This window comes from Artemia franciscana, chromosome 5, assembly GCF_032884065.1.
Source record: "Artemia franciscana chromosome 5, ASM3288406v1, whole genome shotgun sequence".
Lineage (NCBI taxonomy): Eukaryota > Metazoa > Arthropoda > Branchiopoda > Anostraca > Artemiidae > Artemia > Artemia franciscana.
In genome coordinates, this window is record NC_088867.1 from 53,275,871 (window position 1) to 53,303,567 (window position 27,697).

The 27,697-nt window shown below is 34.3% G+C and overlaps 1 protein-coding gene across 1 annotated transcript in view; it reads left to right on the forward strand.

The window, feature by feature from the left end:
- Positions 1 to 27,697, forward strand: part of LOC136027595 (MMS19 nucleotide excision repair protein homolog) — a 122,018-nt gene that overhangs the window by 8,090 nt on the left and 86,231 nt on the right. Inside the window, exons 2-8 of the mRNA XM_065704988.1 lie at positions 2,494 to 2,738; positions 8,921 to 9,062; positions 11,492 to 11,679; positions 16,602 to 16,763; positions 19,156 to 19,405; positions 23,978 to 24,090; positions 25,360 to 25,649. Of these exons, the coding sequence (XP_065561060.1) occupies positions 2,494 to 2,738; positions 8,921 to 9,062; positions 11,492 to 11,679; positions 16,602 to 16,763; positions 19,156 to 19,405; positions 23,978 to 24,090; positions 25,360 to 25,649 (1,390 nt within the window). The remainder of the gene's footprint in view (positions 1 to 2,493; positions 2,739 to 8,920; positions 9,063 to 11,491; positions 11,680 to 16,601; positions 16,764 to 19,155; positions 19,406 to 23,977; positions 24,091 to 25,359; positions 25,650 to 27,697) is intronic.

Genomic DNA, 27,697 nt, shown 5'->3' on the forward strand with positions numbered 1-27,697 from the left:
GCTATAAAAGTAGAAGATGGTAGGTCCGCTGCAGCAATGAAAAAGTTACTGTCATCAGCAAAAAGAACAGGGTGAACATGGGGATGAAGACCATCAACAAGATCATATATGTAAATTAAAACAAAATTGGTCCGAGCACAGAGCCCTGTAAGACACTTTTCAATATAGGCAAAATAGAGGAAGAAATACCGTTAACCAAAACCTGCTGAGATCTTCCTGACAGATAAGACCTTAACCATTCTAGTGGGACTCCATGCACTCCAAATAAAGACAGTTTAGGCAAAAGAACAGAGTGGTCAACCATATCAAAAGCCTTTGATAAGTCAAGAAATAGACCCAAAACACACAATCCCGTGTCCAGATTAACACGCACGAACTCTGTTGCATCTGGAAGTGTATACAAGGTAGAGAAAGTGGGACAAAAACCATACTGATGGTTAGTTATGAGAGAATTTCCTGCGGTCATATTAGTACTAAATACAAATGAAGAGAGTCTACAATACACTAGTTTTTAAACAACCTTAGAAATCACGAGAAAAAGAGAAATAGGTCTATAGTTTGAAATTAGAGGTACAACAGTAGCAACTTTAAATAAATAAGGAAAAACGCCACAAGAAAGAGATAGGTTAGTTATGTGTGAGATTGAGTTAGAAACAAACTTGACCAATTTTTTTAAGGACATTATTATCCAAACCAAAACTATAAACTGATTGGCTGCTTAGAAGTTGAGAAATAATAATAGAAATCTCAGTAGCACTGCATGGAGAAAGAAAAAAAGACTTTTCTGCCAAGGGAAAACAACTTACTCTACTCTGAGGTGGAATGAGAACTTAAGGAAGTGTGGTGAAATACGAATTGAAGGCACTTGCTAAGGATTTTTTGTCCACAAAGAGCTTCATTAACTACAACCCAAACCTTGTGAATGTTTCCCTTACACTCATTGATTCGACCCGAAAAATAAAGCTTTTTGATGCACAAACTGAAGAAGTGAGCACATTTTTGTAATGTTTATACCTCAGAAGATCTTCCTGTGTCTTACTTTTACATGCAGCCTTGAACAAAGACGCCTAAATATGTGTTGCATTGATCAGCCCTCTAGGCATCCATGGGCCTAAAATTAGACCCATGGTAGGAGAATGAGAAATGAAAATATTATCTAAAGTGGCAAAATTTCTCGTAGGGTCAACACGAGAAGATTAAAAATAGAAGGAAGTAGCCCAGAAGAAGAAAGTACATAAAAAAGATGGTAACATTCATCACTTGATCCAACATTTAACATATTACGATTAAAATCTCCCAAAACACAAACCTGTTTTTTTTTAGAGAAAGTCCCCAGACCAGAAAGCTGATCAAGCAAATCGCAGAACAGATTTGTTGGAAAAGCAGGGGTTTTATAAAACAAACAAACAGTATCACATGCAAACTGGCTTTTCAGATCAATGACAAGAGAATAAACTGTGCTACTATTACGGGCTACTATTATTGCCCGTTTTGAGTTTCATTTATTTACTGATAGTGGTTTGTAGCAATTTTACGTTTAAAAGATTATTTTAGTTTATTTTTGCTCATTTTTGGCTAAATAGAGCACTTTGTTTTCTCTGAAAAACTTGTTTTACAGAGACAGTTTTTTAAAATTAACTTGAGAATAAAAACAATGTCTAATTGATATCGTTTAATATGTCAAGTTCGAAGTCGATGCTAATTTTAAATATTCAAGAAAAAATTAGAATAGCTTTTGGCTCAATAATGCGAGTTTGTGATATCTATCGTCATGATATTTTAAGTTATCTTTTTAATGCATTTGCCTCCCGCATGTTCCGTCCTGCCCTTCCTTATCAAGATTTTAAAATCTGTCTTTTGTCTTCAATTCGCGTTTACTGTTTTAAATATTGTAAACGTTTACTTGGTTTTCCAATTTGTTTAAATAACACTGGATTAAGTTTGAGATTTAAATTTAAAAGCCGTTAGCATTGGCTGGGAATAATAGGGATAATTTTATCATAAATTCGAAAATTTGCCTTTTTTTTCTCTTTATGTTGCTGTGTTTTTCTTATTCATTTTATTCAGTTATGTTATTAAGCCTATTTTAAATCAGTGTTTTATTTCGTTTGTTGAAGTATTTAGTTTTCCTTTTGAAATTTCATATAAGTATATAATATACTCCTCGATTTAGAAGGAATTAAATAAATTTTTAGTTAACCAACTTTTATTACTAATTAACCTCGTTTTTACCTAATTATCTTGATATTTGTAGTAGCATTTTTAAATAGTATTATTTTTAGTCGCATAACTCATAACAATTTCACGTTCATGGTAGTCAATAGTATCACTTTCCAGTGTCTAACAACATTTTCAGTAAAAGATTAAAACTTTTCTTGTAGTAGTAATATAGTTTTTCTAGTAGGCCTCTTAATCTAAATGCGTTGGAAGACAAAAAGTGAAACAAAACACGTTGGTGGTAGAAGTTAAAGTATTCACAAAGATTCTTTTTAGATGTAGCTGATGGACAAACATCACTGTTAAAATGCGTGGAAGACCTTGGGTTGAAACTGAACTCTTTTTCAAAAGAAGAAAGATCTGAGGCCATATCTGACTTGGTAGGAGCTTTGAAGATTAAGACCAAAAGAAGAGAGTCCTTAACCAATGATGAGCTGCTGGTTATGTTGGAATTCTTCTTGGCAAAGTTGAAAGACCATCACTCTCTCATACCACCTACCCTTGATGGAATCCTTCTATTGGTATTTTGATTATTCCTTTCTGCCCTTTAAAAATCATAGGTAAAAGTTCATTTTAATCAACTTTTGATAAAGAATCAAAGAGTCTTGAAGGTAGAGAGCTAGGAAATAGGATCGGTTAACCATGATGAGTTCCAGTTGCAGATCTTCTTATTGGCAAAGCTTAAAGATCACAGCCGTTTATTCCCCCCCCCCTTCCGTTGACTTGATTCCTATATTAGCAGTTCTACTACGCCTGGATTTGATGGAATCCGTTTAATGATATTTTTATCAGCTTCTTAGTCTGTAAATAAATATTGAATCCCTAAGTTTGGGAGAAAAAGAGCCAAAAAGAAGAATTATTGTCAGAACAAGTGTTAGTCGTCTGTATTATGATTTTTTCTTTTTCGTATCTGTTGTCCGACATGCTTTTTTGGCTAATTCGGTAGATAATTCATTTACAAAAACAGATTAAAGTATCTCTCCAGCATAACCGCAAGCTGCAAGAGCCCCGACGGAGCCACATATTGAAGAATATAATAGGTGCAGGAGGAGGGAATTAAGAGAAATAAATATAAATCGTATGGAGAATGTTGGTTTGCAGGCTGTATCCTCCTGAGTATCGTTCTCATTTGGCATTTTATGTGCATGCTGGTTGTCAAAAGGACAAACCAGCAATATCTCAAGGACGGTTGAGGGTATAAAGTTGAAGTTTTGAGGGTATGTTGAACCGTATTTGGAGGGCAAAGGTTCACAACCGTATTTGGAGGGCAAAGGAGGGACAACGGTGTTGAGATCAAAGGTTTGATCTCAACACCGATCAAAATTATGAAATATTTAAAAAAAAGTCAAACGGTCTAATAAATCTGCGCAATAACTACAAGCCCCCAGGAAAGTTTTGTGAATTCTGCCATTTGCCTATGGTTTATATGCAGCATTAAGATCTATCGGTCATGTCTTAGGAATGGCTAAGGGTGTCAACTTAAGACTTTTACTTCTACTGCTGTGACTGCAATTGTCTAGTAAAGAAGGAATCCAATGGAATCAGGCAGCAGAATAACTCAAATATGACATCATACTCCAGAGAAGCAAATCTTCGAAAGATACGTATGTAATATAATCTTGTCAAAAGGTGCACATCATCTTGCATATGAAGATTAAAAACTGACATTTCTGAACCTCATTAGCGATGACTGAAACATACAGAAACAGGAGAATAAAAAACGACACATTACAGCTTCCCATGCGAAAAAGTGATTTTTCTTCCAAGGAAAATCACTTTTCTCACTCACTGAAAATTTATTGAGCAACATTTTGTTCAAAATGGGGACTGTAATTAGCATAGTTACCATGTTATTCTTTACCGTGTTAACTCATATGGTGGCAAATCAGCGATTTCACATGAATTGACGAAATCTGACGTGAATTCAGTACCTCCCTCCTTTAATCCTTCACAAAGCCTTTCTCCTTGCTGTTTTTTTCGTTCTAAGGTGCCTATGATGTCATCTAACAACCTCTCTTGAGTCAACCTTCCCTCAATAGACGTCAGAGATAATGATGTCAATCTGTCGTGGCTAATTGATGATCTTAAGTAGTACTTCACCTGATGAAGAGTTGAGAAGTTCAAGTTCTTTATTGATCAATCAAAATATTTTTACAAAACTATCTAATTAATGACACACAGTGAGGATTACTAGTTTGTGGGTTATCCACTCAACAGTAAATAAATAAAACACTGTCTACAGATACCATAATTAAAAGATGGCTTTCAACTCCCCATATGGAAACAAAAAACAAAACTCCCACTAAATTTACAATAATCAAATAAAAAATAAATAAAATAAAAGGAGGAGCTTCCACTCAGAATTTAAATTAAATTAATATTTACGAATTAAATGATTCTTTAATCTAATTTACTATTAACCAGGGATATATTCAAATCTACAAAACTACAAAATTTGATCCAATTGTATGTAATGCTATGCCATGGTGAAAAACAGGACCTTTCACATTTTATTAAGATCTGACGAACTACAGAGCTGCCACGGGTCAAATAAGCATCTAAAGTCTGATTACCATCCTGAAAAAATATATTATTCAAATAAAAATAATAATGCAAAAGATGTTGAACTTGTTTTATCAAACAGTTCGTGGTAACGAATTGTAGTAAGGAGCGACCCGTCTCAATAGTAACCGAAACTCTAAAAAATGGAATTTTGATACCAATAGCTACATCAAAAGAATTGCATTTTTACGCTGATCCTAAATATATAATATTCATTAAGTTTAGTTTTACCCATCAAAAGTTATGAGCCTAAGAAAACTTGCCTTATTTTAGAAAATAGGAGAAAACACCCCTTAAAAGTTAAAGAATCTTAACGAAAACGCACCATCCGATTCAGCGTATCAGCGTATCCTAGCTACAAAAATGTGGAATTTTTTATCTTGTTCCAGAAGACAGATCACGGACGCGTGTTTATTTGTTTTTTGTTGTTGTTTTGTTTTTGTTTTTCCCAGTGATGATCGTATCGACCCAGTGGTCCCAGAATGTCGCAAGAGGGCTAATTCTAACGGAAATTAAAAGTTCTAGTGCCCTTTTTAAGTGACTAAAAAATTGGAGGGCACCTAGGCCCCCTCCCACGCTCATTTTTTCCCAAAGTCACCGGATAAAAATTTTGAGTTAGACATTTTGTTCATCAGAGTCGAAAACATAATAATTATGTCTTCTGGGACGACTTAATCCCCCACAGTCCCCGGGGGAGGGGCTGCAAGTCAAAAACTTTGACCATTGTTTGCATATAGCAATGGTTGTTGGGACGTGTTCAGGGAGATTTTTCTCGTCAAAGGGGGGTCGGGAGAGGGGTTACGTGGAAGGATCTTTCCATGGAGGAATCTATCATGAGGGAAGAAAATTTCCATGAAGGGGCCGCAGGATTTTCTAGAATTATTTAAAAAGCAATGAAAAGGTAAATTAAAAAAAGTTTTTTAGGTGGAAGTAAGGAGCAGCATTAGAACCTAAACGAACAGAATATATTACGTATATAAGGGGGTTCGTCTTCTCCACAATACCTCAATCTTTACGCTAAAGTATTTTTAGTAATTTCAACTATTTATTCTACGGACTTTGTGATTCAGGGGTCATTCTTAAAGAATTGGGACCAAATTGAAGCCTTAGTATAAAGAGCGAGGTATTGACGAGGGGGAGAACCCCCTCATATACGTAATAAAAACATAAAAATATAGAAGTTTGTTACGTAAGTTAATTCGCAAGTTACGTATATTTATTACTAATAAACACGTTCGTAAAAAAATTAAAAAGTTCTAGTTGCCTTTTTAAGTAACCTAAAATTGGAGTGCAACTAGGCCTCCTCCCCCATCCCTTTTTTATCAAAATTGTGCGATCAAAACTATGAGAAATCCATTTATCCAAAATATAAATTAATATGCAAACTTCGTTTCAATTGTGCATGTGTGGTGAGCCAAAATCAAAGCATGCATTAATTAAAAAACTTTCAGAAATTAATTAAAAAAACAAGTTTTTTAACTGCAAGGAAGAAGCGACATTAAAACTTAAGACGAACAGAAATTATTCCGTATATGAAAGGGATTGTCCCCTCCTCAACGCCTCGCTCTTTACGCTAAGGTTTGACTTTTTCTCACAATTCTACTTTTTAAAACAATAAAAAACTGTAGCGTAAAATTAGAGAATGATAGAGATTTCAGGGCTAAAAACGGCAGAATAAAGTTCAGACGATCCATTCATCCAATATTTCTTGACAGTCGAAAATAAACTGCATTGCTTTTAAATGATAATAATTCCATTATTCCATTATTAAATAATAATTCCATTATTATACAATTTAATAATTCCATTATTAGCCCAAGATATTTAATATTAATCAACTCTTTTTATTTCTACGGGCAGGCCCTGAACATTAATCGCCATAATTCCCGGTGCTGTTCACCCGCTACGAGAGTAGACAAAGAATTTTGTCTTAGCACAACTATTAGACAATTTATCTCTCGAAAAGTCGAGGCACGGAGCCCTGGAGGGGGACATGGGGTTCTGGATGGGAATGTGGTGACCCAAACTTACGCATAAGCCCCGGTAGTGGAAAACCGATGTGCACAGGACCATTATATTAAAAAAATGATTCCTTGCCGGTTATAGTCATTACAATTCTTCGAGATCGAAACAAGTTTCATTAACCATCAAAAGAATATATTTTTCCAGTAAGCATCTCAAAATCACCATAGTATGGATATTCTCGGGATCCTGCAAAAAAGGTGCTGCCGAAAACAAAATACTGATCGTATTTACCATATATCCAACTCCAAATTGAGAAATCAATTGCGCAATTAACTTTTTGGGATTGTGACGCTTAACGTCACTTGGCTGGCATCCCAGAAACAATACATTGATTACCTAGAATGCATTTCTAAGAATATAATATCATCAATGGATTGTTAGCTCAGTCGAGTAGTGTGTCGTTTTTTTTAGGAGATAATGGGTCTCTCGTTTGATTCCTACATTTGACATAAAACACCGGGCCATGTGTTTTGTTATAGTAATGGAATATGTGTTTTGTTAAAGTAATAGTATTGCTTCAGTGAGAAATAATAGCTGACATTCATTTCCGAGAATTTCTTGTCGTATGGAAATTGTGATAACACCATGTCGTAGGAATGATGGGATACCTGGGTGCTTCGAATGATGGGATACCTGGCCGCTCGGAATAATGGGATACCTTGCTGCTCGGAATGATTGGGGACTGACCGCTCAAATAGATTGAGGGGATACTACTGGTTATTTTTTGTTTACCAAAAGTGCCAAATTTTTGTTTACCAAAACTGTTGAACTGATGTAATGAACGATGTGGCTTAATAGTAACTGAAACTCTAAGAAACAGTCTTGGTAACATGAATACATCAAAAGTATTGAATTTTAATGTTTATTCAAAATGTATAAGGTTCGTCTGGTTTAATGTTACCCATCACAAGTTACTAGCCTTAGGTAATTTGGCCAATTCTCGAAAATGAGGAGAAACACCCCCAAACATCAAGTGATCATAATAAAAAATCAAACCATCAGATTCAGTATATCAGAGAATCTTACCGTTGAGGTTTCAAGCTCCTATATACAAAAGTGTGAAATTTTACAGTTTTACCGGAAGCAATATCATGGAGTTTATTTGTTGTTTTTTGTTTTGTTTTTTTCCCAGGAATGCCTGTATCGAAAAATTTATCCTTGTAGATTGGGAGGGGTCTCATTTGATCGAAAATCAAAAGTTCTAGTGTCATTTTAAAGGGACTAAAAATATAGGAGGGAAGCTACCCTCCATTACGTCCATTTTTCCCGAAGTCTTCCATTCAAAATTTTGAGATAGCCATTTTGTTCAGTATAGTCGAAAAATCTAATAACATGTCTTTTAGGATTGCTTAACTCCCCTCTCACAGCCCCAGGGAAAAGGGGTACAAGCTAGGAGCACTGCTTATTGTTTACATATAGTATTTACTACTAGGAAGTACACAGTTATTTTTCAGGGGGATTGTGGGGGGGTACATGGGAGGATCTTTCCACGGTGGAAGTTTTCGTGGGGGAAGGAATTTTCTATGGAGGAGAGCGGAATTACCCAGCATTAATTAAAAAACGTAAAAAACATTTTTTTTCAACTGAAAGTAAGGAGCAACATTGAAACTTAAAACTAACATAAAATAATATGAGTATGAAAGGGGTTTCCCCTCATCAGTGCCTCGCTTTTTACGCTAAGTTTCTTTAGAACTTTTACAAAAAGCTTATTATTCTAATTAAACGGCTCTTGTGTTTCATGATTCATTCTGACATATTTAGAACAAAAAGTCAAATTTTAGCACAAAGAGCGAGGTAGTGAGGAGGGGGGAACCCCCTCATACTCCTAATAATTTCTGTTCATTTTAATTTTTAACGCTGCTCCTTACTTTCAGCTGAAAAACTTGTTTCTTTTATTTAATCACTCGCAGAGACATTGCAGCTTTAATCCAATTGCACTCTAGACTAGTCTTATCAAAAGTCCAGTTTTCCTCTATCCAATTTTAAAATATCTAAGTCCCCACACCCTTCACTGTAAGTGGCGTTAATAACTCTCTGTCTTCCCATGATAAATCGCTGAAGATTCAATTCTGCACACTTTTTCCATTCTCTTTTTGCTAAGCTATTAATGTTTCAGAGCACCTTGGAATTGCCATCGCCTGGCTCTACAAATCTCGTTCGTACGTTGTTTACTGAAATCTCCTGCCAGGCCCAACAGCAGTCAGATAGGCAAAAGTTTTTCACTATTCTAAGAAATCTTTTAAGGAGAAATGTTGAAGGTAAGTCGAAAAGGATACCAAAAGTTATTTTTGTCTGTTAGTCTGCTATAACGCATAATATGGTATTTATTAACACTAAAAGCCTTCATGGTTCTTGGTTGATACAAAAATACAGCATGAAAAGTAAAGGCAAAGACACACCTATAAATCGAAATTGATTTTTAAATAAACTGCAGAAAAGGCCTGCATTCATGTACTAAAACCATTTTCACTTGAAAATTTGCTGCATACATGCACTAAAAACATTTCACTTGAAAATTTAGGTCACTTAAAAAGGGCACTATAACTTTTAATTTTCGTTTGAATGAACCTTTTTGCAATATTTTAGGACCATTGCATCGATACGATCCCCCCTGGAAAAACAACTACAAATGAACACGCGGAGTTGCGGAGGGGTTGTCCGTCCGCAACGCCTCGCTCTTTACACTAAGGTTTTTTTTATTGTTTTAAAAAGTGCAGTGGTGACAGGGTCAAATTTTAGCCTAAAGATTGAGGCGTTGCGGAGGGACAACCCCTTTCATGTACGGAGTAATTTTTGTTCGTCTTAAGTTTTAATGTCGCTCCTTACTTGCAGTTAAAAAAAACTTGTTTATTTTTATTTGATTTTGCAGATAGGAGCTTGAAAGCTCTACAGTAGGATTCTCTAATACGCTGAATATGATCATGTGATGTTCACTAAGATTTTGTGACTTTTAGGGGAGGGGGGGTTTCCCACCTTTTTCAAAAATAAGGCAAATTTTCTGAGGCTTATAACTTTTGATGAGTTTTGACAAGTATAGAATAAACTTGATTAAACTTATTTATTTGAATTCAGTATAAAAATCGATCCTTTTGATGTTTCTACCGGTATTAAAAAAAGAGTTTTGATTACTGTTGAGCCGGGTCGCTCCTTACTTACAGTTCCTTACCACGAACTGTTTGAAACTAGTATTGTTTTTTTGAATATGGTTTAGTCGGGATATGCCTCGGGTGTAACTGTGACTGAATTATGGCGAGTGGAATAGTCCTCAGAAATAATAACATTTAGGTGATACAGGGCTTTAAAAGAATTTAAGTATAGCTAACAATACATGATATATTAGTCTAATGCTCAAAATGTCACAGGTAGTCAAAGTAAAAAATTGAGCATAATGGTTGAAATATGTCTTTTGGTCAATTTTTCGAATATTCTCTCCTTCTTTAAGGGCCTAGTTATTGTAGTTCAAGTATCTTTATTTACAACAAGTTTTGGATTTCATTTGTCGACAGGTATTTTTTTTAGACTTCACTTATACACTTTTCACTTTGTTTTGTCAATTTTACCACCTTACTGCATGAGAGGAGATTGAATGTCGTATATAGAAGTTAGAATGTTTTACTGTGTGTTGCTATGTCCTATATTGAGATGAGGAAGATCTCGCAAATCTTAGAAGCTGCCCTTTATCTAATCTATAATTTCTTTACTAGGGACTTATTTGTGTTACCGTCTTTATTTACCTTCTTTGGCATTACTTCGTATTTTAGATGTTCCAGTTAAGGCTTCATTGTAAAATCATGTGTTTTTATTTTGTACTCATCGTTATTACTAATTTCCCAAAAACGCAAGTCTAAAAGGGGCTTGGGGGCACTGGATCTCTTCCCCCAGGGCCATCCCTCCTATGACCATCATGAACTAAAGGCTAAGATGGCAGGGCCACGTCTCACGGACGAAGGAGGGTTTATTGCCAAAAAATGAGCTTTTTGGTCATCCGTCTTGGACCAAACAAAACGCCAGTCGTCCCGTAATGGTTTGAAAAGAGGTCCTTCTCAAGGAGGTTTGAGATTGAGAAGAATGGTTTGAGAATTGATTTAAGGGAAAGTGGAACTTTGTGGGAGAGGTAAAGAGAGATTCTTGAATAGATTAGGACGGAGGAGGATCTTGTGCAGCTATGTTAACCTTAGGTGACCTAGTACTGCTGTGAATTGGTAGTAATAATAGTATATGTTTCTAACATCATTATATCTGTTTCTTTTGCTTCATTCTGACCTTTTCCTTTGAAAGTAAAAATTTTGATTCTTGATTTAATGTAGAATGCATTGCATTTAAAGTAGTTTTAATAGAGAAGATTACTTATTATTTAGTTCTTGCTTAGCTTATATTTTCAATGCACAATAACACTGAGAATTCGATTGATAAACTTTCATCAAAATAGTCTTTAATAAGTTTTCAATATAGTCTATGGCGGTTAAAATGAATGTTTGTTTTAGTGTCCATCGAAGTGGTCTGTTTTTAATGTAACTTAAATAATTTGTACGTTCTACGTAGACTATTTTATGGTGTGTATGGGTGTTATTTTGTTTTTTTATTCCTTTTTTTGTTTACATGTTCTAATTGTGCTAGTAATTTAATTTTTATGTTTGTGTTTTGTTCTTTAATCAACTCAGCTGAGATAATTATATTTTTTTTTCAGAGCTGAAAATTCTTGGTTTTGACTTTTTAACTGGATTCATACAATCAGTTGAAGGAGAAAAAGATCCTCGCAATTTAATTATCATTTTTAATTTGATTCCTGTCATCACTACTTACTTTCCACTTGGTCCTCTGGCAGAAGATCTGTTCGAAATTTTAGCTTGTTACTTTCCAATTGAATTCACTCCCGTGAGCTTTTTCTCTTTGTATTTTTGGCTGGTTCAAGGTTCTTTATTATAATACCAATAGAATATAGAATTTTATACATTTTTCCGTTGGCGGGGAGCGAGCTCGTATACCTGCTATTTACTCGGTATCGAACTGTTTTCTATTTAGCTTCTCTTTCGGTGTTACAGCGGGAATAAACATCGACAATGCCATTCTTAAGGACCTAAAGGACCTCATCCTGCTTATGGGCCTGGTTTCATAGCAAATCAAAAACGCATATATATTTTTGGCCTATTCTTTGTTTTCAACTCAACTGAACATTTATTCTTTTTTGTGCATGTAAGTAATAGGATAGCATATTTGAAACACAAAAGCTACACAGGCCAGTAAATACAAACTATGGCATAGACACTAACAGCGACATACAATTTTTAATACACTTGTCTGAGCTTCTGTTTGGGTAGTATGGGAACAAAAGATTCTACTATGATGACTGTGCTACATGTAAGGAAATTCAAGACCCCGCCCTTTGCATTTGCATGAATGAATGAATCAGCTTACTGAATCAACTAATAGATACAATTTTGTATTGCAATAAAATAATACACCTCCAACGGAAAATTAAGCTCCTAATTGTTGGATTTAACGAACGTAAGAGTTAGATCTTCGGGCATTCGTGACTGAATATGTTCAAGTTCGTCGCTTCAACTGCTTTTATTAGCCAGTTCTCACATTTTTAGAGAAGAACAGAGAAAAATAAATTACTTGTTTTTTTTTATTTTAAAGTGCTGTATTCACAATGATCACATTACTTCCACATTTCGTGGCTAAACTATTCACTTTAAAAAAGTTTTTTGCATGCTGACCGATAATCTGCATTGCGCAGGTACCGACTTCCTGATTTGTTCCCTTCGGCGGGGAGCACAATGTGTGGTTGGGTCAAATTATCTGAAGCTTCCCGTGTTTTACCCCAATTTCTCCGGGTACCTATTTAGAGCTGGATGGACTCGAGCTGTGCTTACAGAGTCACACCACTGGCCCCCACCCCAAACCAAATAATCAGTACTCGAACCCCTGTTCTCAGGATTTCAAGTCATGCGCGCTAACTACTCGGCTCGGACGGCTGAAGTATTCAGGAGGGAAAAATATTGTTTTTGTCTCTGATACATTTTTAAGTTTGGATGTTGTTGTAAAAATCCTCGATTATTCTCATTGCTTTATTTGAAGCATTTATATTTCTTTTATATGCATCTATATGCATTTAGATATATATGGTACGGTAATTTAAATAATTTGCAACCAATAAAGTGGTAAATTATTCTTAAAACTGAAGATGGAAAAATATGTTTAGCACGATGCATATACTTATTTTTTTTTTTGCAAGTTTTACACGTAAATACAAAACAAAATAGTGACTTCATTGTAAACTAAAGATACAGATATGTTATTGGCTTATTCTTTTTTCAACTTCACTTTCTATTCGTCTGTGAACATTTTTGAAAACGAAATAAGCATGTTGGTAATAGTGTAATTTGAATATTTTAAATTTGAATATTTAGGTTAAGTTATCATTTTGTCAGTGGCGTGAACAGAATGGCCAATAGTGTTTTGAAACGCACGTAGAGCAAAATCGGTAAAATTGATAACGAAAAGTTTATAGAGTTTAATTAATATAGATTTAATTATATGGAGTTTATATAATAAACTCTGAGTATAGAGTTTAATTAAACAGATTTGAATTTTATCCACTTTTGTGGAATTCTAAAACTGTTGCTTATAATCACACCTACAATGGGGGCAGGCTACGACCTCTCCTGGCCTGTGTGAGCACACCAAAGTCATTCATGCGAAAAGTCATATACAAAAACAAGTTGAGGCTTAGATTATTCAGATATTGACTACGCTCTATTCAGTGGTAACATTGGCGTAATAGCTGGGTATACCCTTTCAATACTCTACTACTATTTTCCATGAAGCGGGAGCAGTCATGTACATATAATGAGTGATTGAATATTTAAAATAGATTGTTTAACAATTCAGCAATTGACCGTTTAACTGAAAGTATACTATATATTATTGTGATTTATCAGCTAGAATGATATACTTATTAAGAGTCAAGCATTAATAAAGGGGTCAGAAGTTAAATGGGAATCTGATAATTGAGGTCATCACTTGCACACAGTGTTTTTATAATTTTTAGGGGAAACCATTCAAACGGTTATTCCTAAATACTACAAGGATTTTATCCATCCATTTTATTTATAAAATTTTTTTTATTTTTGGAGCCACTATATTTTCCTTCTAGTTGTTCATTGTGAATATTAAAAGTTAGAGTACTATCAACTTATACCGAACAAATTTTAACAGATTAAATTATGTTTTCATATCTGGTATATATACTTGCTTTTTTTTATTAAGATAACATTTATTAATGCAAGCATTTTATTATACCAACAATTTTGGAAATATGGGAGACATTAAGGAAGACGTCGGGAGCTTGCAAGTTTTTCATTATCAACGGGAAAATGTGGTTACTTAGATATGATTTATATGAATTGGAATATGATGATGTCCTTCCCTGTTTGCTTATTGTTTGAAGTATATCATTTGCTATCATTGTTCATGCCTATTAAATTATTTTAGTATATTTCTGAATAAACGTTAGACGCATATGTTGGTGTAAGAATGTATGCCGGTTAGATTAAAATTTAGAAGCCCCAAAAAGTTATAAAATAAGATTAAAAAATAGTTTTTTTTAAATGAAAATAAAGAGCTAAATAAAAACTGAAATTTTCTGAATAGATCTGAGACCAATGCCAGATATATCAAAAGCTACCGGGCCTAAAAAGTAAAATAAAATAAAAAAAAACAATTTTTTTGAAATGAAAGTAAGGAGCGACATTAAAACTTAAAACAAACAGAAAGTACTCCGTATATGAAAGGGGCTTTTCCTCCTCGACGCCCCGCTCTTTACGCTAAAGTTTTTTATTGTTTTAAAATTAGAGTTGCGAGAAAGAATCAAACTTTAGCGCAAGGAGCGGGGTGTCGAGGAGGAAAAGCCCCTTTCATATACGGAGTAATTTCTGTTCGTTTAAAGTTTTAATGTCGCTCCTTACTTTCATTTCAAAAAACTTGTTTTTTTTATATTTAATTTTTGAACGTTTTTGAATTGATGCATGTCTGATTTTGGCTCTCCATACATATATTATTAAAATGAAATTTGCATATTAATTTTTTTGACTAAATGGCTTTCTCTTAGTTTTGATCAGACGATTTTGAGAAATGAGGGGTGGGGAAGGAGGCCTAGTTGCCCTCCAATTTCTCGGTTACTTAAAAAGGCCCCACACCCAAACCAAAAAAATTCCCCTGAAAATGTCGGTACACTTCCCAATAACCATTACTGTATGTAAACATTGGTCAAAGTTTGTAACTTGCAGCCCCTCCCCCAGGGACTGTGGGGGGGGGGGGTAAGTCATCCCCAAAGACATAGTTTTTATGGTTTTCGACTATGCGGAACAAAATGGCTATCTCAAAATTTTGATCCGTTGACTTTGGGAAAAAAATGAGTATGGGGGGGCCTAGGTGCCCTCCAATTTTTTTGGTCACTTAAAAAGGGCACTAGAACTTTTCATTTCCGTTAGAATGAGCCCTCTTGCAACACTCTAGGACCACTTGGTCAATACGATGACCCCTGGGGAAAAAATTAAACAAACAAATAAACACGCACCCGTGATTTGTCTTCTGGCAAAAAATACGAAATCCCACATTTTTGTAGATTGGACCTTGAAATTTTTCCTTTAGGGTTCTCTGATACGCTGAATACGATGGTGTGATTTTCGTTAAGATCCTATGACTTTTAGGGTATGTTTCCCCCTATTTTCCAAAATAAAGCAAATTTTCTCAGGCTCGTAACTTTTGATGACAAAGACTAAATTTGGTGAAACTTATATATTTAAAATCAGCATAAAAATCCGATTATTTTGATATATCTTTTAGCATCGAAATTCCGTTTTTTAGAATTTCGTTTATTATTGAGCCGGGTCGCTCCTTAATACAGTTCGTTACCACGAACTGTTTGAAAAAAAAACTTTTCGAATGAAAAATAAAGACTCGCATTAAAACTTAAAACGAGTAGATATAATACTGTAAATGAGGGGGTGGGTTTCCCTCCTCCTTAATTCTCCAATCTATACACTAAAGTTTTATGTGATATTTTGAAAGTATGCAGAAGTGAAACAATTTTAGTTCGTGGGTAATTGCAAGTATTTATTTGTTTGTTATATTTTAGTATATGTGAATGGAAAATTCTGTTGTAAATGCTGGGCAAAAGGGGTACGAGAGGGCACCTCAATATCGTTAACAACACACACATTTCTTTTAGATTAATACATTTTAAATAACTTCTGAGACCACACTGGCTAATAATGACAAAACGAAAAAAAAAAAAAAAAAAAAAACAGTAAAGAAGAGAGAAACGGGGATAATACGAGCCAGTGAAAAACTTAGACTATAATGCAAATATTTCGGTCAAGACCTTCGATTGACCGTCAGTGCACCATTGTGCCCCATAGTAAAATAAAAATTACTAATAAAAATTTAAGGATAATATAAAAAGTCGAACCTTAAACAAACACACGAACTAAAATATGAGGACCCTCTCAATGTAATGGTGAAAGGGTAATTGAATAAAAAGACAATGCTGTATGGTAATTCAATTTTTTAATTTATACAGAGAAGTTTTAAAAACTCTTCGCTTCCCAGTTATCTGGGTTACATTAGGTTAGGTTGCAGAATATGATTTTGTTGATTTGTATAAAACCGATCTTAATTACCGATAATTAAAAACCGATAATTAATTAGTTTTGCATAAATGGGGCTTACATAGGTTTCCCCAGTGTCTCTGTTGAGAGAGACTTATTTAACTTACTTATTTTCTTTTACAGCCTCCAAATGATCCATTTGGGGTTACTAGAGATCAGTTAAGAGAGGCGCTTCAAACAGCCCTTGGCTCTACCCCTGCTTTTGCCGAATACAACTTGAATTTAATTATTGAGAAACTAGACTCGGAGCATGCTGACGCAAAGTTGGATTCCTTTAGTCTCCTCGTAAGTGTCCTTTTATGTTTGATTCTTTTGATATTTATAGATTAAGAGAAATAGGGCATTACCAATAGAGCCGCAACTTTGCTGAATCAGGAGCTTGATTCAAGTTCAATTCGATTTTGATTTTCATTTATTATAATCTGCCTTCTCTAAGTTTATTTTAATCCTATGTGACATTTCCTGAAGTTTAGGCGTTTATTGGGCCTATAAATCTAGATTATAAAATAGTCATAGCTTTACAACATAAGCTCTTTTTTTTTATTTATCTATTTTTTAATAATATAAACCAATAAACCTGATGCACAATTTTGACAAAAATGGGTCTTCTACCTTCAGCATTTTAAAATAAAAAAGACGACAGAGAAAACAAAGTCTAGTGTAACTAATATTTTTTTTATGTATTATATTAAATTTTGTAACTTTGATGGGTATATCTCATGTATTTTTCAGAAGAAACCAATTGGGAAGATGGGTACTTTTACCCCCCCCCCCCCCCTAGATTTTGAATTCTACCTTTTTTTGTATTTTCGCTTAAAAAACTGAGAAAAGATTAACAAAATCGTCCCATTTAGATTTTGAAAAAAAATAACTTTTTTGCATCTCTGTTTAAAGAATTGAAATAATCCTTTCCTCCCTCTTTTCCCTCCTCTACATTTTTTTTAATTACCAGAGAAGAATTTTCTCTGAGATGAACTTAAATTTACCCTCTTATAAGTTGCCCGTATTCTTTAATTTTTCTACCCAAACATGCTTGCAGGATCACAAACGGTGCTCAGGAGCAACAACCTCAAATTTTACAAATAGTTCTTTAAAAACATATGTTTTTTAAATATATTTTAGTTGAAAGGCGAACATTTTAGACCTTATTGAAAGCCAGGATTGTACCATTCATTTTTAATTTGTAAACAATTTAGTGTTATCTCAGACTTAGAATTGCTGCTATAAGAAATGCCCAGTTTAGTAATATAGCGGTAGATGTCCAATGTCCATGGCCGAGATGTTTAATCAGGGAATTTGAACGTTTTATAAATGGGTTCTACCTTTTAGAAACGTGTTCTGGAAATATGAAAGAGTGTTCTGGAACACCTTTTGACCCAAGTCCTTATACTTACAACCTATACTTTTCAACCCAGGCTAGTTCTTGTTTTCAATCCTTGAGGCTGTTAAACCTAAAAGTTCTTCTTCGACTCCTTTTACCACTGTTATCAGATTACCATTAATTTCAACCAATTGGTAAATATAATACCTAGAGAGTTGATCTTACAAGTAACGTCGTGCTGCAGAGTGTGTAGTTCCTTCAAGTATTTGTTTACTATAATTGGCCTGCCTTCACTATGAATTGTATCTTAGTGAAGGTCTATGTGAACAGAAGGTCTATGATCTCCCTCTTATACCTAACTACATGTTGCTAACTCAACATTTTAATATCCGTTGCTTGTAATTCACTGTAATACTACACTCTAAATTGTCAATTACAAGTGCAATTATCAACCAAGTCACTACTTTTTCTGGGCCTTCTTAAGAGACTGGGGGTGGTTGTACTCTGGTGTAATCCTTTGTCTTATTTGAACAAGATATGCAAATTCCTCCAAGGCTCTTGTTTGTTTGTTGTTGCGGGTTAGTGTTAATGCGTTACTGCATGAACTTATTTATCTTTTTTTCGTCAAATATTTCTTGCTCCACAATTAAATTCAAGAAACTCTAATTGGGAGAATTGGCGCATGAGGAATACTAATTTAAAGCTGCAGTACTATTACTAGTACTAACAACTCCGCAACACCAAGCTGCCTGAGGCCAGCACAGCTACGTGCGCTCCCCGCCATCATAATCTATTCAAAGCCTCCCTCTTACCCTCTCAAGAAGTTCCGATTTCTCTCAAAACTTTCTTTATGGCATCCTCCCATCCCAACCGCGGACGACCTGCTTTCTGTTTAGCCCTAGAAGGCTGGCTGAAAAGGATAATCTTTGGCAATATGTCATCCTTCATCAGCTGAACGTGCCCTAGCCATCTCAACCTTTCTCTTATTGTAGTCATAGGAAGCGGGATTGAACCACAATGTTCGTACAGCCTACTGATTGTAATACGGTCAGTCTGCCGGGTACCCAAAACAATCCGTAATCAATTTCTTTGGAAAACATCTTGCAAATCTTCCTCCGTTTTTCGGAGCGCCCATGTTTCAAAACCGTATTTGTTTTTAAAGTATCTAGTAGATGTAAAGCTGTAGTAGATGTATAACTACTCAAAAATTCTTCTATGCGGGTTCATTCAGGTTTTTTTTTTGTTCTTATCTGATTTGATTCACATTTTACGTGTATGGTCGCTGTACGGTTTAATTATTAACATATGTTAAAATTATGTCTAATCCATTTATTTCTTTGATTTGTGGATTTTCAGGAATATTCCGTCGGACATTACTCGCCCAAAGATATCGACTCTTTCCTAGACCCCATATGGTTAGCAATAAGAAGGGAACTGTTTACTGGGGTTCTTGGTGGAGAATTCGAAAAAAAGGTGTTGTCGACCTTAACATCATGTCTGCGTGTTGCTTCTTTGGGGACTGAAGTTGTACAAAATGGAGAGGATTTAGAAGTAGTTGCTGATAATCGGTTTGCATTTAAAGAAGCCATTACCGTTGCCATTAAACGTAAGTAAGGACAAAAAAGATAATTTTATTTGACAAATATAAACAAAAGTGTATGCAGCATCTGCTAAAACAGACTAAAACGGCTTTTTGGCAGCAGATGGTAGTCTTCTCCATTCTACATATTTATAAACACTATTTTATGTGATTCTACATGGTGTTCATTATTTGATTCTTGCAAATGTGTATCGAGTATAAATTGTTTTGATCGTTTATCAAGGCCACATACCATCTGTGCTAAATTCTGACCCATACCATCAGAGAATTCTGGTGAATACCTATCAGACAGTTTGTGGTATTGAACTGTAAGTAAAGGCGGATTTTGTGTGTAACCGGGAAGAAACTTCTTGGTATGCATTTTGTCAAAAAGTTTATTTATTTCATCAGCGCAATATGAGCTCCCCGTTAGTCAAAATGAAGAGCTAATTAGTTATATCATAATTTTACAGCCTTTTTTTTTTTTTTTTTTTTTTTTTTTTTTTTTTTTTTTTTTTTTTTTTTTTTTTTTTTTTTTTTTTATTGACTAACCAACTAGTGAATGGAGAAGTGTTTTCTACTGTAAAAAAGGGGCAGGGTGCGTTGTATGGATCATTATAATTAAAATGTAAATACTGATGAAATATGTTTTTTTTTATTAGTTTTGTGAAATTTGATTTTATTGAATATTAAAGAACTTGAACTATGAATTTTAAAATTTGTTTCTGTCAGCTGTCATAGTTAGGAATAAAATCAAATGGGGCTCGTATTCATGATATGACAGAAACGTTAATACTTAAAATAGTTAAATCTTATTTCGTGTACGAAAATTTTAAATAATAACTATCCAAGAACAGATTCTCGTAGAACTGCGCGTCTAATGGGGAAGCTTGATGGCCTCTTTTAATTCATCTGAAAATACTGTTACCGCCCTACTAAGGATGCACTGAAAGTTAAGTCCAGGACCTCTTATACCATAAAAATTTTAAATAATAACTAATTTAATTTTAAATAATAACTAACCAATTTTTATAATGACTGATTAATAATAACTAATTTTTAAATAATAACTAATTTTAAATAAAATATTTTAAATAATAACTATCCAAGAGCAGAGTCTCGTAAACTCAGCGTCTAATGGGGAAGCTTGATAGCCTTCGTCTGAACATACTGTTACCCCACTTCTAAGGATGCACTGAAAGCTAAGTCCGGGACCTCTTATATCATAAAAACCACTTTCTCTAAATACAAAATTGTGACCGACTGGGTCAAAAGCCTTGATTATGTCTTACAATATTACTAAATCTTCTACCCTTGATCCAGTGTTTCATTGGCTACTCTTGTTAAACAGGCCACAGCTTATTTCGTTCTGACCACATCGAAATCCAAATTGGGCAGAATGTAACACGTTGCGATGCTCTAACTATGGGTAAAGGTGGACAGCAAAACATTTTCTTAGCACACGTGATAAGATAAGATTAGCCTATATTTTCTTATGTTATTAGCCTCACCACATTTTTGGACAAGAGTCCCGCGATCTATTTAAAAGCATGATGGGAAGAAACCCTCTTTAGTTACATTTGGGACACAGTAGACTGCTGAGCTAATGGTAGTGCGTAAATAATTTCTTATATCATACTGATTTTCTATTTACAATTGAAACTAAAATATAATAAAAACGAAGAAATTGTTTTAATAAGACAGATTTGTTACTATTTATGTATAAAATTTTTTTTGATTGTTGCTCCTTGATTTTAATAAATTTTGCCCTTTTTAATATATTTTCTTTTCAACTGTATATTCATGGTAAAATAACGCTGATAGCCCTCAGTGATCAAATATCGCTACCATATGCATTATATTTTATTCTATGGATGAACTGTTAATCTCACTTGATGATTTCAGTCTTGATGATGAAATTTCAGTCTTAATATCTTCAAGATCATTAAAAAAAACATCTGGATACCACCACGGCCTGATTCTTCCAGTAACATGCCGTCTTGCCGTTGAAAAGTACTCTCAAAATTCTAACGTTATATCACCCGGATTATTTAATATTTTCATATTCTTTGTTGTTTTTTTTTTTTTTTATTTCACCCATATGACTTAAGATGATCAGAAAGTTTCGTAAACTGTAGCATTAATACTGAAGCAAAAATAGTAAGAAAGGCGCTGGGAAATATTAAAGGTTAGAACGTTTATTGTAAATTATGGTAAAAGTAAAGGAAGTATGGAAGACCGTCTCCCTAGCCAGGAATAAAGAACGTTTTGTGCCCATTGCGCGCATAAATTGTGCGTACAAATTGTCAATTTTTCCTAAAAATTAAAAAACGCCATATTTGACTTTTGTTATTTAAGTTCTTGAATTTTAGAAATCTATCAAAAAAAAAAAAAATGCGAATTTTCCACTATTGCGCCAATGCACAAAGAACGGGAGATTGTAACAGCTCATGTAATATACCTAATAATTTTACAAATAAAAAGAAAACGCGAGATATGCCTTTTGGTAATATCGTTTCATGAAATATCTCGAAATTTTTGGATAGCCCTCTCTGACACAGATTGAAAAACCGTATTTGAAGAACCCCATACCAAATTGCCGTATAAACGATGGACAACGACTCCCATGTAAGATATCGTGTGTGTGCTTAGTCTTTAATACTGTTTGCTTCTAACCTTAACTTGTGGCAACATAGACAACTGCATAAAATAGAATATGTGAACTTGTTAAGAGAAAAAATTCAAGTTTGTTTCTGAGGTTAAAAAAACAAAACAAAAAAATATCGTCATCTAGTATTACTAAGCATAATCGTTAAGTTTATTTTTAAACCTGAATTTAACTATAAATCACATTTTTTTCTCTATTACTATATTTTTCTTTATATTGGACCGAATATAAAATAACATCTCTTGCCTAGGGGGAATAGGTCTCTATGGGCACGTTCTTTTTGTCTAATTTAGTATGTAATTAGCTTCTACTAACTTAGTTCTAACTATTTCCTAATAAATACAAAAAGAGTTGAAAACAAAAGAATCTGCCTACTTTCAAGAAGCCTTTTTGAATTTTCGTATTTTTTATTTTGAATTTTTTCCGGTTCTCCTGTTAGTGCTTCACTGTCGGGGGAGCCATTATATTTTTATTTTTTATTAAACCTTTACCTAGGCACTAAAGTTTCCTCCCTTATCAAATTGCCATTCTGGGTTGAGTTGCCTTGTCTTAAGACTCTTTTCTTTTCTTTTTTTTTAGGAAAAGGGTGGTAGGTCCATTTTAATGATTAAATAAAAAAAACAAGTTTTTTTAACTGGAAGTAAGGAGCGATATTAAAACTTAAAACGCACAGAAATTACTTCGTATATGAAAGAGGCTGCTTCCTCATCAACGCCCCGCTCTTTACGCTAAAGTTTGACTCTTTCTCTCAATTCTTCTTTTTAAAACAGTAAAAAACTTTAGCGTAAAGAGCGGGGCGTTGATGAGGAAGCAGCCTCTTTCATATACGAAGTAATTTCTGTGCGTTTTAAGTTTTAATATCGCTCCTTACTTCCAGTTAGAAAAACTTGTTTTTTTTATTTAATTTCTGAACGTTTTTGAATCAATGCATGTTTTGATTTTGGCTCTCCGCAGAGGAATAATCAAAACGAAATTTGCATATTTTTTTTTTGGCTCAATGGCTTTCTCATAATTTTGATCGAATGATTTTGAGAAAAAAGAGCGGGGGACGAAGCCCTCTTTGCCCCCCGATTTTTTGGTTAATTAAAAAGGTAACTAGAACTTTTAATTTTTTACGAATCTTTTTATTGGTAAAAGATTTACGTAACTTATAAATTAGCTTACGTAAAGAACTTTTGTATTCTCATGTTTTTATTACATATATGAGGGGATTCGCCCCATCGTCAGTACCTCGCTCTTTACACTAAAGCTTAAATTTGATCCCAATTCATTAAGAATGACCCTCTGAATCACAAAAGCCGTAGAATAAGTAGTTGAAATTACTGAAAATACTTTAGCGTAAAGAGCGAGGTATTAGAAGGAGGTGAGCCGAGCCCTTCGGAAAAAAACTTTGGCCTACATGTGTCTTAAGAAATTTAGAATTTATTGTATGATTTCTACAACATTTGAAGAAGTCGAACAAAGAAGAGGCCTTGTTAATTTTCTGAGTTATTGGGGAGGGAAGTTTTCTTCCTTCCTTTTGTGAACAGAGGTAGACGAAGGATTTTTTGAAAGGGTTGTGCCTTGGTAGATTCTTAAAGTTTATTTTTTCTTTTGCTTGATAGATTTATTGGCTATATATTTTGAAGACCCTTGTATTAGTCATTTGTGGGCTAGGATTTTCGTTATTTTGTTTTTCTTGACAGATTCGTCTAAATGTAGATGTAAACTATGTTCAAGTCGATGTGGTGGTTCGAGCCCATGAGCCCGCTTAAATCCTCCCCTGGCTGAACAATCGACTGTGGAACAATGCACATAGGGATGGAAGACAACTGGAGCATGCCCTTTGGGCTATATGGGAAGGTTAAGATCTAAAGACGATGCTGCAGGAGTACATTTCTTATTAAACTGCTTCTTTCGTAAAGTAGTGCCTGATAAAGTTTTTATTCTAGAATGCTTGCATCACCTAAGTGAACCGGAACACAAGTTGATGTACCCAAGTGCACACGCTCTTCTTGCTATAGCCTCTTCATCTGAGTCTCTGATGAAGTTAGTCGTCTCAAAGGTAGCTGTGTTTGCTTTTAGCTGTTTTCACTTCTTAGAAAACGTTGAATTCAAATCTCTCCTATTCTGTTAAATATGTAAACTATTTACCAAAAAGTAGCTAGTGGTTGTATAAAATATATGTTTCATATATGAAATAAAATACCTCGAAAAAAGTAATTACACAGATGGAAATTAAAATTAATTAAGTATAAGGAAGTTGCATTATACTCATGGTACCTTAAGGCTGGTTGTAAGTCATAGCGATGCGATAAAATACTTGAACATTTTGGGATCTTGAACAAATTGTTTTAAGCATGCAATGCCAATATTTTTTGTCTTAAATTAAAATCTTCTTTTGAAACGAAAAAAAAGGGGTAGATTTGCCAATGGTATTGTCATATGTCTACAATTGAAACATTTTTGGTTGATTGTTTGCGGTTAAGAGCATAAAGTATTTACAAGCATACAAGTTTAAAAATTATCTCTCTGTTTTTCTTTCTCTCTTTCCCTTCCTTCCTCGCTCCCTCTCTCTGCCAACATCTCCCTATCCCTCTCCCCCTCACTCTTTCTATTTTCTCTTTGATAATAATAAGATAACACAATGTGATCTAATGAATACTATATAGAGCTTATTTTAGGCTATGTCCTGACTCTCTCTCTCTCTCTCTCTCTCTCTTCCTCTCTCTCTCTTCCTCTCTGTCCATTTCCCCCCCCCCCTCTATCTCTCATTTCTCTAATAGCAATAAGATAATAAATGTGATTTAATCATATATTGATATAGAGTTTATTTTATAGGCTGGGCCTCTGCTTTGTCGTCTTTCTTTTCATTGACATTTACTAGTAATAATATCAATAATACAGTTGAAATCAAATTAATTTAACTTTATAAGGAAGTTTCATTGTATTCTTGGTAGCTTAAGATTGGTTGTAACTCATAACGATGTGAAAATAATTGGGTAACTTGAAAAAATTGTTTTGCGAATTATGCAATCCCAACAATTTTCGTTTCAAACTAAATTTCTGTCGAAATGACAAAAAAATGAATGCATTTGCCAATGGATTGGTTGTCTGTCCGCGATTGAAACATTTTTTGGATATTGTTAGCGATTAGGAGCAGAAATTATTTAAAATTATGCAAGTCTAAAATCTCTATCTCTATCCGCTCCCTCTCCATCTCCTACAGTCTCACTCTCTCTCCATGCTCCCCCATTCTCCCTCTCCTCTCTCTAATAGTAATAGGATAGCACAATATAATTTAAGATACAGTAATATAGATTTTATTTTGTAGGCTGTGCCTCTGCTTTGTCGTCTTTTCATCGACAGAACAAGTCAACAGGAGCGGTTTACAATAACTGACATCTTGGGTTTGTTTGTCTCCCAGTGTCGTCCTGCAATTCAAACGTATCTGCATCAGATAACTGGTCTTTTCTTTAGCTTTCTCTATGATGACAATGAAAGACTAGTATGTGGAGTGATTAGAGGGTTGACGATATCCTTTCAAGATCTAGATGAAAAGGATAGAGTATCATTCGTTGATCGCCTCTTTGGACTTGGGATGAACCATTCGTCAGTAATAAGGCTAGTATTTTAATTTTAGATCGGGTACACTTCTTGAGTTCCCAACATATTTAAAGCTTGTTTCTACGTTTCTTGTGTCTTGCATTGTCAGCATTGCAAAGATGGGTCGATTCGTGTGCTTGATCTATATGTGGATTTATTATTTATTGCATTCTTCCAGTCTTTATGCAACCTAAATTAATTAATTTAAAAAATTGCAAAGAAGTTCGAAACGAACTGATCGGGGAAAAACTTAAATACTTGATTAAAAATTTGGCATTGCGAATATTAGCTTTGATTTGAACTTTGAGGTAATTGCACAAAAATCTCTTATACAAATTTGCAAAAATTTTCTCCAGGGCAATCGGGCAGACATTGCAAAACAAAAACTTTCATAAAAATGTGGAATATTCCCTCAGAGGGAATGGTTGTAAATTATAAAACTAGATTTCTTTTTCTTGTTTCTTTGATTGGTGGATGATGGCACCGATTCCCAACAACTGGGATTTGTCAAATCTAATAACTTGATTTGAAATGTAAGATTGATTTTTGTTAATAATTGACTCGTCCCACAACATTTTAGGAGGAGGGGGTCACATCAAATTTTGCCGAAGATAGTTTGGTAGGTGTAGAAGTGGTGAGGGGAAAGCGGCTGGTAACAGTTAAAGCAGAGAATCTTTTTTAGATAATGGCAGTCAGGGTTAAGGGAGTGTTGAAGAGTTTTATTGAATATCATTTCACTCTACTCCTTGAGCTTTTGTTGGTGTAAACCCAACTTTTCTTACATTAAAGTACAAGAATAAAGTGTAAGCATAAAACCAAACTTGAGCTTTATAAGCTCAACTTTTCTTATTGTAAAGCGCAGCAGATTTTCTTGGCAATAATGCGACTTTTCTTGAAGAGATTAATTTTAAAAATTTTCCACAAAACAAGTTTTTTCAAAGAAAAGTAAAGAGCTCCATGAAGTCAAGAATGAACAAAAATGAAGTCAACTAATCTTCCAAGCGTAAAACTACCACAAATATCTATCAATAAATAAATGAAACTCAAAACGAACAGAAATTACAATAAATCGCCCAGTCAAACTCAAAACGAGCAAAAATTAACATGAGTAGGGCTGATAACCCCCATGCCTTCTCAAGACTACAATACAATTTGCGCTTTACTGAAAAAAAAAAACAACAAAACAAAGCAAAAAGTCAAATGACCGTTGATTGTCAATTTAATTGACATATACTGATATATATTCCTTAAAGCTTTGATATTTTTTTATTTATGAAAGTAAAAAGAGAGACAACAATTCAAACGTTTTTTGTTTCCAATAAAATACAGATTTTGCAAATACAGTGGTTCTATCGACTTGTGCAATAATTTTACGCATTGTATTTGAAACAGAATAATTGCTAATTATTGACAAAAAACAATCGGTAAAAATGACCTGCCAGTCGGTAAAATCTCTTGCTCCCCCCCCCAAACATTTTGGTTAGTAATGACTCGTGTCACAGTAGTAGTATTTGCATTGCTATTAATAGTGTTGAATAGTGTTAGTACTGCTAGCAGCAGTAGTATTAACCTATTGCCTTTGGTCAGTTGAACATCCCTCTCATCAAGTCCTGGAAGTTTCAAGTTAATACAATTAGCCATTGCTATGACATTGCTGATATGTCCTTTTGATAACCTGTATGTTCATATTCTTCTTGAAGTTTCCATCTCGATGCTCTTAGCCCTACAAGTAGTTGCAATCGAAGTAGTAGTAATAGTAAATGTAGCAGTAGCAGTAGTATCAGCTGTAGTGTGTACATATTGCCTTTTGGTGAAATGATCTTCCCCTATAAATTTTCTCTGAAAGTTTCAACTTAATTCCCAAATCAATTCCTGAGCTACGCTATTTTGACAATGTACATGTACATAGCGGCTTTGGATTTAGTTCAAATTTCCCCTTGATAGTGTAACTGAAGTAGTGTGGTAGTAGTAGTTGTTGTAGTGTAGTAGTATTGATAGCATGCAAATATTGCCTTTTTGATCATATCCCTTATCATGTACTGAACTTTCTAAATTAATATATTCAG